The sequence below is a fragment of the Ammodytes marinus genome (genome assembly GCF_949987685.1).
Source record: "Ammodytes marinus genome assembly, chromosome: 15".
NCBI lineage: Eukaryota > Metazoa > Chordata > Actinopteri > Uranoscopiformes > Ammodytidae > Ammodytes > Ammodytes marinus.
In genome coordinates this window covers 21371465-21382916 of record NC_137219.1, presented here as the reverse complement: position 1 = coordinate 21382916, position 11452 = coordinate 21371465, and the positions used below count along the sequence as shown (strand labels likewise).

The window sequence follows — 11452 nt, the reverse complement described above, 5'->3', positions numbered from 1 at the left end:
GGAAGTGTCTGTAACCGTCGCGAGGTGGTTGAGTGAATTGACGAGTTGACGTTACAGTCTGGTTGACTGACATGGCAGAACTGTCGTTGTATTTAACGAATGTCAACGTTTCACTGGGCCAAACAATGGAAACTGACAAGGTTAGTACGTATCATACAACTTTGCCATGTTTCGTGTTTGTCAAGGATACATCTTTTTAACATTTAACAGGGAATTACTTCCTTAGCTGAGAAGCTAACTGACAACAAAAAGTAGCTTAGGCTAATGCACGCGCCATTGCTTTGTTTTGCTATGGTAACTTCACTAACACAACTCCTTGTGTATTTATAGTATGAAATGAGATAAAACATTTAACTACATAAATTATTAGTTAAATAACTTTGTTAAGTAAGTTTGTAATGTTTTGTTTATGTTAGTTCATTACTCTGGCACACAGTGCTACTTTTTCAGCATAGTTTTGCAAACTACCAATGACTTCACACGGGAAGAAGTTGAGCTACAGTAAAGCTTCCCTAGTTTGAAAGGCAACCCTTTGTAAAACATGATCAAATTGACAATGTACATGTATTATGAAATTATAAAAAATATATAGTACAAACATGCCAGCAAAACATTTGATCTTCACAGAGCATAAGCCAAAACATTTAATTTAAATAAGACTTGTTACATATCTTATTTAACTTGTTATATATATATATATATATATATACCTATATTTATATTTTTATATATATACCTATATTTATATTTTTATATATATAAATAAATAACCAAATATGTTCAAAAGTGAGCTGACAATCCAGCTTCCTGGAAGGAAGGCCATAAATGTTAACCTGTCCCAAATAAAACTGTCCCACCTGGACTTTTCACAAGGATTAAATTACAATTATAAAAATGACAACACATTTATTTAACTACTTGAATCACTATGCAAATATGAATGGAGTTGAACTACCTGCAATATGTAGGTAAACCAGTAGTTGTAGCCCACTACTCACCAACACTGCTGGCTGGCACATCAAACTTCATTAGGATATCTTTCAGCATTAAGTCAAAAACAAGCAGATAATAATTTATATGAATTTTAATAATTTGATGGCATCTTATTCATGTCTTGTTCTTGTTGATCTGTTGTCAGGGTCCAGGAGGGGTGGCAGACTTTAATATGCTGGAGATGGGAGACTCTGCAGGGGGGAAGGTGAAGGTTCCCCGTAGGACCATCCACTTTGCCAGTGGAGAGACTATGGAGGAGTACAGCACTGATGAAGAGGAGGAGGAAGAGCGGCAGTGTGTGAAGAGAGACGTCATTCCTGTAGATACGGTAGGCTGAATGCAAAGGGTCACATCAGGGTTTTACAGACATTGAAACAGCCTCAGATTGTGGGTGGGGTTTGCATTAGAGAAAACATGTGTTCTTTTGTGTTGGACCAGCAGGTATGCATTCTAATTGTCATGGTTCTCTTCTCATGTGTGTTAGTCCAAAATGACCTGGGGTCCGTATTTCTGGTTCCAAACGTGGAGAATGGCTACATCCACTATCACAGGTAAGATACTCTACTGTCACAGCTGGAAGCATTCTGACTGAGAGGTGTTTTTTCAGGCAGAGGAAATCTTGAAATGTTATAAATGTTTAGGAGAAATGCTGGAATATTAGCAAAGTGTACACATAACATGTTTACAGGAATACATCTGAAACACAATGTATTTTACACACACACTTTCGTTTTTTTGAGTCACCTTTATATCACACCCTAAATGACAAACTGGGTTAAGTGTTAAATGTTATCCTGTGTGTGTGTGTGTGTGTGTGTGTGTGTGTGTGTGTGTGTGTGTGTGTGTGTGTGTGTGTGTGTGTGTGTGTGTGTGTGTGTGTGTTCGTTCCCCGTAGCGTGCGACTTCATGGGCGAGAAACTGGCCTCTCTGTTTGGCATCACGACTCCTAAATACCAGTACGCTATCGACGAGTACTACCGCATAAAGAAAGAGGTAGGACACACTGATGCACATCATCGAGCATCTAATGTCAATTTTCATATGTAAATAATAAGAATGAAACCACACCTGTAAGAGCTATTTACCCAAGAGGCGGGCTCTAGAACACAAACATGACCTCTCAAACAAACCCTGTTGGATGCTACTCACACTGGTGTTTTCTTCAACAGGAGGAGGAGGAAGAGGAGGAGGACCGTCTGGCAGAGATGGCTGAGCGGAGGTTTACGGAGCAGCGGCGAGGTGAGCAGGGCGATCCGGCTACTGTGGAGCAACCAGAGGCCTGTGGAGCAGCCTCCTTTGTGAACATCAGCTTTGAGCTGGAGCCCGAGCCTTCTCTCAACACACAAGAGCCCCACAGAGTCCCTTCTCCCCTCCCCTCATGAAAACTCACACTCGCAAAACAAACCACTAACATTCACACATTTCTATCAGTTGGCAAAAAAAAAACTTAATTAACTTAGCTGTATAGATGAATAATATCCTTATTTTTCTATGTTTTTTTTATTATTTCATACAAAAAGAGATATTAGTGCAGGGATAAATGAAAAAGGGCTGTGGAAGAGGCCTTACCTTTTTTATATTTGTGTATAGTGTAAAATCAAATGCAAAGACTGAGATTATCATTTCACTGTAAAATGGAATGGGGCTCAACTCATTTTAAATTTGCCATCAGGTGAAAAGGGAAATGCATGCTCTTGTTGAAAAACAGACAAACATCTCAGTTTTTATGATTAGTTACAGAAGAGAGCAGAAATTGAATTGTCCCCCGTCCCTGGTATAAGCAGCATCAGCATAAACAGACAAACGCTACATAAACATGCAACAATTGTAGATCCTGCTTTCATCTATATGCACAAACCAAGACATTTCATGAGTTTACACGATTCTGTAATGGCACAGCCTGATACTGGCACCGCCGAGCCATTTCTGCTCCCAGTCTCTTTCTGCGCTTCTTGTCTCTGACATCATTGTCTAAACCTGAGATGGATCCCTTTTGACTTCCAAGCTATAAAGATAAGAAGGGATTGATGACTGAAGTATCCAGAACTAATATAGTTCACTTGAACACTCCACATTTCTTGACTGTCATTGCTAGGATCTAGATATATAAGTGAAAGCTTATGGAGATGAATATATGGTAATGCAAAGATTTAACAAAAAACCTACTTGAGTTTCATCAAACATAATATCCTGTTGCATGTGACTAAAACCCTGCTGCCTCTGGCTTTTAGTAGTCGTAAATACCTCCTCCAGGCTACTGTACCTTCCTGCTCTTTGAACTGGACACATGTACTGTAATATCTGGATGTATTGTGTTGGTTCATTCATTAAGCCATGGATCACTATTGCTGCGTCAAACTTAAGGGCTGGCTTATCCATAGCTAAACTAATATAGGTACAATGTTTGGTTTCATATATTATTCAATATTCACTAATGTGACCAAAACTCTTACGATCGGAGAATACGATCTGCCTGCTTAGTTGTGCAGTTTAAATTACTCCAGCAAACACGTTTACTTATGTGTGTGTCTCTTCTGGTGATTATATGTCATTCATTTGGAATGGCACTAGTGAAACCGTCCAGTAGTTGTGACTGTAACTATCCCTGCTAGGATCCTGTTGCAGTACCTGACTCTGTAGTGAACTGACATGACTCTGTCTTCATGTGCCTAGCGTATTGATAGACTTGACGTAACCTCCAATGCACAAAGTGTCTTTTAAAGAAGAAGTATGCTACAGTGTAAACATCTGTGTTCTGTTATGGCACTTAAATCAGTTGACAAACAGAAACAAGTTGCTATTTTTTTTCTTTTGGTAATGCCGGAAGTGCTCAGTTTTTAGCCAAAGTAGATTAAATAATCATCTGGATTTAGTTCAGATCTTTGAAAATATGCTTATAATCAAATGTATCCATGAGTGACGACCTCCACTGGCGGGAAGTTATGCGCATATACAGCACTAGTAGTTTTTTTTTTTATATATATATATTTTTTGGGCATTTTTATGCTTTATTGATAGTGCAGAGAGGGGAGTGACATGCAGAGAACGACCGCGGGCGGGAATCGAACCCGGGTCTGCTGCTGGGCCCGGCCCGGGGGGCCACGCCCTACCAACTGAGCTAAGGGCGCCCCTGCGCTAAGTAGCTTGAGGGTTCATTCCTAAAGTGTCCTTTATGTAAGGTGTGAGTGACTGAGCCGCTATAATCTCTGTATTGAATATTTCTAATCCCATGATGTGTGCTGTGGTGGTAGGCCTCACATCTCCTCAGAACAGCAGTGTCTTGATAATATTCCAGTTGAAGAGATTTTTGAACTGACTTTAAAGGTATAGTGAAAGTAAATTCCCAACACACGTGTATCAGACCTACATTGTAGCATATGTTAAGAAAACACTCTGGTGGTTAATGTCTTTCACCACGTTTGTCAATGAAGGATATTACTCATGCTTCTTTTTTAATGTGTTAACGGCCAACATAAAGTTTTGGTTATTTTGACAAGCCTTTAATGAATCTGTATATAAATATTTATACTGTCAGTGTGTTAATAAAACCTTTTAAACTCCAAAGTTTGACCTTTGTTTTTATTTTAATATAAATAGTATATCATTAAACACCTGTTTTACCTGCTAGGAAGGTTCTTTAACCATACGGTGTAGTAGACATAACAACCATAAAGGTGTTTAACAATCCCAGCCATCTTATCAAATGAAACTCCACTTCTATCTTTACTTTCAATATCAAAGAAATGAATAAACGTCACTGCTATTTGATATGAAGGGCGGAAAGAAGAGTGAAACATTTAGGAATGAAAAGGAAACATTTATTTAAAAAAGTTAAGCAACAATAACGTGTATTTAGGTTTCATTTACAGGGAAAAACAGGTTGGAAGCCAATAATATAACAATTTTCACCAGGACAGTTTGATTTCAACTTTCTCCACATCATCATCGTCATCATCTTCATGTGTCGTCGTAGTCCGCTGTGCCACCGCTGCTGCTGCTGCTGTTGTCGTTGTCATTGGCAACCAGCACTTCTCTGTTCTCATAGGTCCAGAAGCCGTTGAGGTCAATCAGGATGCTGGTGACTGTATCGCCCTGGTGACTGTTGACCAAGTCCTGCAGAGTGATCTTACAGGGGTCTTTAGGCTTCACCATGTCAAAGATCTCATCCTGTGGACACACAGGGAGAGAGATTATGGGTCAAAGAACTGTGCAGCTTAGACTGAACCTTCTGTCAAACAAACTAGCAGGAAGGTAGACATTGGACCAAAATTGAGAATAAATTGAAACTTTTTCTATACTGTGTGTGTGTGTGTGTGTGTGTGTGTGTGTGTGTGTGTTTGTGTGTGTGTGTGTTGTATACCTTGACATCCTGGAAGGTGACAGGCTCCTGACTGTGGATTTTCATCTGCTCCTGAATGGCCTGAACAACAAAGCACAAAACACAGTGAATGTGTGTGTGTGTTGTGAACTTCTGACATTTGTAGAACATGTAAAGATGAAGAAATACAGGCTAGGTCCTTATAGAAGGACTTATAGTCAGGAGCTTCAATGAGAAATTGGGGATAAGAGGGTTTGGTCGATCACTATAGTGATACAAAAAAGGCACGTGTGTTGTGTTGGTGTGTGTGTGTGTGTGTGTGTGTGTGTGTGTGTGTGTGTGTGTGTGTGTGTGTGTGTGTGTGTGCAGCTGGTACCCTGAAGAAATAGTTGAGGGAGAAGACGTTGAGGTATCCTAGATTCTCCATGTCCAAGAGTTTGAAGATGTACTGTAACGCTGCCGGCTCCTTCCTGTTCTCCAACGCCAACACAAAGTCTAGATAGGTCTTATAGTCCTGGGAGAGGGAAGAAGAGGAACACCATTACACCCAGAGAATAGTCACCACCAGAACCATCACCTCCAAGTCTGCATGGAGGAAATAGGTTTGGACCAGTATTCTATCATTCTGAAAATGATTAAATGTGGTCAAATGTGTGTGTTAGCTGACCAGAGATGATACACTGTGTTCACTTAAGACAGTAGCTGAAGATTAACCTGCTGAGGTGTTTTTTGCAGTTGAACATTAACCTAATAGCAGGTGAGCATTTCATGAGGAAACCCTGTACTGACGCTGATCTTTGATTTGTCACCTAGTTGCCTGTCTGATCGTACCATTTCTCCGTCATAGGTGAGACACTCCTGAAACACTCTGTCCAGGAAGACTGTGGTGAGCGTGGCTGTGCCGTAGCGCGACAGCTCCTCTTTGCTCAACATGCCGTTGTGGTCCTTATCCAGGTTGAGGTACTGGCCTGTAGAGACACCAAGATACAATTTAAAAAAGTGACCAAAAACACAGGCAAAGCTACTGACAAGGCGGGCTCTAGTCATAGACAAACGCAAGCTGCTTTATTTATATTCACCCGCAATCATTCCAAGTTCATATATATGGCATCAATCCTTGACTTTTTGATAACTTTCCTCTCAATATTTACGAAAGAGGAATACAGACATTGCTATCAAATACTGAAGAAAACATAACGTCTCCACCAAAGTCTAGTCATTTAGCTAGCACAGATAATATACAATGTTTTTTGGGACAACACTGCTGGAAATGAATCACATTGCAAGTTGCCCACCACCTAACTTGTTCTTGAGGATCATTTAACAGAAAGCTGATGTCCAGACATGCATTGTTTTTCTCACCGTAGACTCTGAGGGCCGAGGGGGCTGAGAACCAGTTGGACTCCTGACTCTCTTTAGAAAGCTCCTCATCTCTCAGCTACCAGCACAGCAGGGAGGGAGAGAGAGAAAGAGATAGATAGAGAGAGGAGAGCTTGTTGGTTTAAAAAAATTGAATTGGACCATTACATAAAGAAAAAGCACTTATCCATATGACACAGCTACAAAATGACACATCTGTCAGGGAGACTCTTTGGCAAACAGTCTACTGTATCTGTCACCTCAAACACTGGTACTCTAGAATATTTAAAGTTTCAACACCATTCCAAATGATTGCCAAGTATGAATTAACACAGGTGGGGTGGTGTAAAAAACAACAATGGATGTGGACTTAAAAAGGTAAAGCAATGTCAGCGATAAAAAACAATTCTACCTCCAACAAGTCGTCCAAGAAACTGCATGCCAATATATCCTGGATTTTAATCTTTCCTGAAAAAACAAAAAACAAACACAAACTTTGTAAACTAACTTGTAGTAAAGCACACAGGCCCTCTCTGGACACGCTCCCTTACCCATTATCTCCATCTGTACTGTTTATAAAAGTGTATTCAGAGACCACGCTTTGCCGCGTATACAATCAACATTTTACTGAGAAGAAACATTTTTTTCTTTTTGCCCTGACCTGTCCGTAGCGGATCGAGGAAGAAGAAGAACTTGCGCACGGCGGTGCAGACGTAGAAAGAGTAGAAGGACTTCTCCAGGCCGTCCAGCTGAGGCAGAGTGGGGATCAGCTCCAGGATGTAGTTCTCCAGATCCTACACCACAATAAAAACAAGACAGCTCTTTTTAACTCTCGTCTTAAAAAATCAACCAATCAAGGTTTTGGTGAAGGAAGCTGTTAAGTGTTTATTTGTTTTCTAACTTAATATTTGGTTTACAGCACAGTTCAATTCTTTTTTTCTTTTTTTAACAGTATTATTTTGTTAACAGAGAAGAGAGAAATATTACATCTTTGGTTATTTATTTATTCATTTGGCTTGTATTGTTTTTTGTGTTCAAATCTGTTCAGGTTATTTGTTATTTAATGTTACATTAAAGCTATTATGTACAATTTTCGAGAGCTAGCATGATTTGAAATTAGCTTCTCCTCGGAGTTCCGTTTAACCCCTCCCCCTTAAATGTAATTATAAATGTTATTTAAATAAAATGCTTCTCAAATTTAAAAAAAAACCTATCTATCGAATCGTGGGTCAAAAATCGTGACACAAATCAAATCATGGTGGTGGTGTATCATTATTACATGCCTACCGACTCTCTGAGGTGTCCCTGTCCTGCTACATCATACAGACTCAGACCTATCCGGGTCTGATGCAGCCACACTGGATGTAACGGAGAGAATAGAAAGGAGAGGATTCAGTGACACCGAGATATTCATCAGTACAGATACATCCAAGAACATACACCGGGCTAATAGAGATACTGACAGCACTAGCATTTGTAGTAACAGATACCTGAATCTGTTTGTTCTAACTTCTTATATATAATACATATTCATATTTTTATTTTATCATATTTATCAGAATTTGGCTGACTGTGAAAGATGTCAAAAGAGCTGAGACCTTTCCGCATGACGTAGTTGAAGAACTGCATGATGGAGATCCTGCCGTAAGGGTCGCTGTGGAGCAGCTTGGCGTACACACTGGCTGTGAAGAACTTTCTAAAAAGGGACAGAAGAGAGATGCTGTTCGTTTATATAATACATTATACTATATTCAACTTGAAAGCCAGAAGTGGTTTTTATTTTTCTATAGACTTTTACCAAGATTAAAAGTAGTCTCTGCTATGCAACTCAAAGCCAGATTTCTCTTTCCTTTGCCATTACGTAAGCATTACTCCCTTCTGAAATCTTCAAACCCCTTTAGGACTGATAGTGACAACACACTGACATATAAACCACCTACGTCATCTGCGTACACTTCCTGGTTCAAAAGTTCCATGTAATGGCAACAGAGTGTGTGTCAAGAAACACATTAAATCAATTAATAAATCAGCCTACTACCACCTAAAGAACATATCAAGAATTAAAGGGCTTATGTCTCAGCAAGATTTAGAAAAACTTATCCATGCATTTATCTTTAGTAGACTTGACTACTGTAACAGTGTCCTTGCTGGCCTTCCAAAAAAATCTATCAGACAGCTTCAGCTAATTCAGAACGCTGCTGCTCGAGTCCTTACTAGGACCAAAAAAGTGGATCACATTACCCCAGCTCTGAGGTCTTTACACTGGCTTCCTGTCACTCAAAGAATTGATTTCAAAATACTGATGTTGGTTTATAAAGCACTAAATGGTTTAGGGCCAAAATACATTACTGATATGCTGATACGTTATGAACCGTCCAGAGCCCTTAGGTCGTCTGGGACAGGTCTACTTACAGTCCCTAGAGTTAGGACTAAACAAGGAGAAGCAGCTTTTAGTTATTATGCACCAAAAATCTGGAACAAACTCCCAGAAAACTTGAGGTCTGCTACAACTCTCAGTTCTTTTAAATCGAGTCTGAAGACTTTTTTGTTTCCATTTTAACCTGCAATTTTTATTTTTATTTGCTTCTTTTATTAGCTTTTAAATGTTTTATAATGTGTCTCCATTTTAACCTGCAATTTTTATTTTATTTGCTTCTTTTATTCGCGTTTAAATGTTTTATAATGTGTTTTATGTATTATAATCTTGCCCCTGTAAAGCACTTTGAGTGGCCTTGTGTCTGAATTGTGCTATATAAATAAACTTGCCTTGCCAAACTTGCCTTGTATATCGCTGGGGTTGTTTAATGTGTCTAAATACATCACTGACAACCTCCAGAAATAGTGATCACATTTTCAGTTCATTATGGATTGGATTTGTTTTGGTCTGATCTGAATACACAGTTATCCCGTCAGGCGAGACACACTGATGCCAGATGGATATAAAGTCATTTTTTTCCATGAACAACCTTTGATCTAGCGTGTATCTTGTGTGCAATACAAAACCACACAGTGCCCTATAAAACCAGACTAGTGGGATTTACCCAAATGACTACTACTTCCTGGTACTACCTACCTGCACTTGGGCCCGGCCTTGTCCCCCACCTGCAGGTAGGCCTCATAGCTGATCATGGCCTCCTCTCCACTCACTGGAGGAACCTGGTGCTTATCCAGCAGGAACCACAGATTCTATGGAAAGACAAGATAGAAAAAGATAAAATTACCAAAAAGTAGACAGGCATAAAATAGCCACTTACCCACAGCATTGCTACTCGTGCAGGAGAAAGTCAACATGGTGCATCTGAAATCTTCTAAGTGTGTATGAGAGAGAGAGAGAGAGAGAGAGAGAGAGAGAGAGAGAGAGAGAGAGAGAGAGAGAGAGAGAGAGAGAGAGAGAGAGAGAGAGAGAGAGAGAGAGAGAGAGAGAGAGTGTGTGTGTCTCTGACCTGTAGCTCCTCATTATCCAGCAGTTCTCTGCTCTTCCTCTGGAGGAACACGGCTCTGGACTCTTCTCTCAGCTTCTGCAGTAATACTTCATCCTCTGCTGGGAGCTGCACAGCATCAGCATCAGCATCATCATCATCATCATATTGAGTATTCAACACATCTTCATCAATAGAGCGAGCCTGTTTATGAACTACTCTGCTGGTAAAGGTACATCAGTAATAATAGCCTACGATCAGCATTATGCCCATTACCACTGACTCATAATGCCACTGTCAAAGTGAGTGTGGAACATGGAGCGAGCTAAATCTTTTCCTCATTCCATATTTCTACAAGTGAACCAAAATTTAATAAGTTGTTACATTATGAGCAACGTTATTATGTAATAGGCTCAACATTTTGTTACAGCATTGACCAGTTATTAAATTATTGTTTTTTATTATATTAATGTATTACTTTATGGGTCGTTGATACATTATGGCCTCTTACAGGCTAAAATCAGACACCACACACAATACACTACACTAATAGTTACTTTGGCTGAACCAGCCTTTCACGCTTTGTGTCATGTATTATAAATATTTTATACTATTATATATCTGAACAATTCTTGTAGTTTAATGATTTAAAGGCAAAGACTCTGGTCCCACTCCCTACATTTACTACTAGTTCTTTGAAGTGTTATATTTGTTTTGAATGGAAAAGGAAATGTATTGGGATCAAGCAGAAAGAGGGAGTTAGCCCCCTGTCTTGTCACTTAACGCAATCATTATGACATGAATGACAGCAGTTAACCTGGGGTTTAAACATCACATGTCATGTTTGAATGAATGAGTAGCCTTTAATACCCTGTAGTAAAACCGTGGAATGTTCTTGTAGGACTTGTCTCTGTCGCGTCCACCCTTCCACTCCGTGTAATATTTGGTGAATAGCTCAGTTTCCTCCGCTTTGTTTTCTTCCTCGCTTTTCTCGTCTGCACAGAAACAGGCACACGTTAATAAAAATACATACTATGTCAATGTTGACTTTTAGCTAGCCAGCAGCTGTCTCTGGATAGCTATCGATCCAAAGTAGCTAACGTTGGTTTACATCTTTATCTCACCTTTTCTGGAGTTTGCTAACCTCCTTTTCAAAATGTCCGACCAGTGAGGCTGTTGTTCTGTAGCCATAGCTGCTTCCAAGTCAATTTTAAATACTATAAGTATAAAACAATTCACCCAGAACCTCAAAACGGTCGGGGGGAAGTTTTATTGTGTACAGAAGTAGCCAGACAGACCGCGGCGTCAAGTTCTGACCAGATTCTGAATGAACAAGAACGTGACTTCCTGTTTGAAGTTGTCT

At 39.7% G+C, this 11452-nt stretch overlaps 2 protein-coding genes across 2 annotated transcripts; one reads left to right on the top strand and one right to left on the bottom strand.

Moving 5' to 3' along the window:
- The first annotated feature begins 23 nt into the window (after positions 1-23).
- On the top strand, positions 24-4548 carry fam177a1 (family with sequence similarity 177 member A1). Its single transcript, XM_080042059.1, has 5 exons — positions 24-140; positions 1139-1321; positions 1478-1544; positions 1889-1986; positions 2163-4548. The coding sequence occupies exons 1-5, from the start codon at positions 72-74 to the stop codon at positions 2373-2375; spliced, it is 630 nt and encodes a 209-aa protein (XP_079898185.1). The 5' UTR covers positions 24-71; the 3' UTR covers positions 2376-4548.
- A 249-nt stretch (positions 4549-4797) lies between these two features.
- ppp2r3c (protein phosphatase 2, regulatory subunit B'', gamma) lies at positions 4798-11357 on the bottom strand. Its single transcript, XM_080041827.1, has 13 exons — positions 11214-11357; positions 10960-11084; positions 10114-10218; positions 9744-9856; positions 8269-8366; positions 7958-8028; positions 7332-7464; positions 7083-7138; positions 6674-6749; positions 6143-6279; positions 5688-5825; positions 5354-5413; positions 4798-5160 (listed from the first exon to the last, which is right to left on the bottom strand). The coding sequence occupies exons 1-13, from the start codon at positions 11278-11280 to the stop codon at positions 4951-4953; spliced, it is 1389 nt and encodes a 462-aa protein (XP_079897953.1). The 5' UTR covers positions 11281-11357; the 3' UTR covers positions 4798-4950.
- Between the last annotated feature and the right edge of the window lie 95 nt (positions 11358-11452).

Coding starts and splice junctions, on each gene's coding strand:
- fam177a1 (XM_080042059.1), top strand. CDS start 72: ATGGCAGAACTGTCGTTGTATTTAACGAATGTCAACGTTTCACTGGGC. Junction 1,322..1,477: donor ACGTCATTCCTGTAGATACG/GTAGGCTGAATG, acceptor CATGTGTGTTAG/TCCAAAATGACCTGGGGTCC. Junction 1,545..1,888: donor GGCTACATCCACTATCACAG/GTAAGATACTCT, acceptor CGTTCCCCGTAG/CGTGCGACTTCATGGGCGAG.
- ppp2r3c (XM_080041827.1), bottom strand. CDS start 11,280: ATGGCTACAGAACAACAGCCTCACTGGTCGGACATTTTGAAAAGGAGG. Junction 8,029..8,268: donor CAACTACGTCATGCGGAAAG/GTCTCAGCTCTT, acceptor CGTTACATCCAG/TGTGGCTGCATCAGACCCGG. Junction 5,826..6,142: donor TCACCTATGACGGAGAAATG/GTACGATCAGAC, acceptor TCCCTCTCCCAG/GACTATAAGACCTATCTAGA.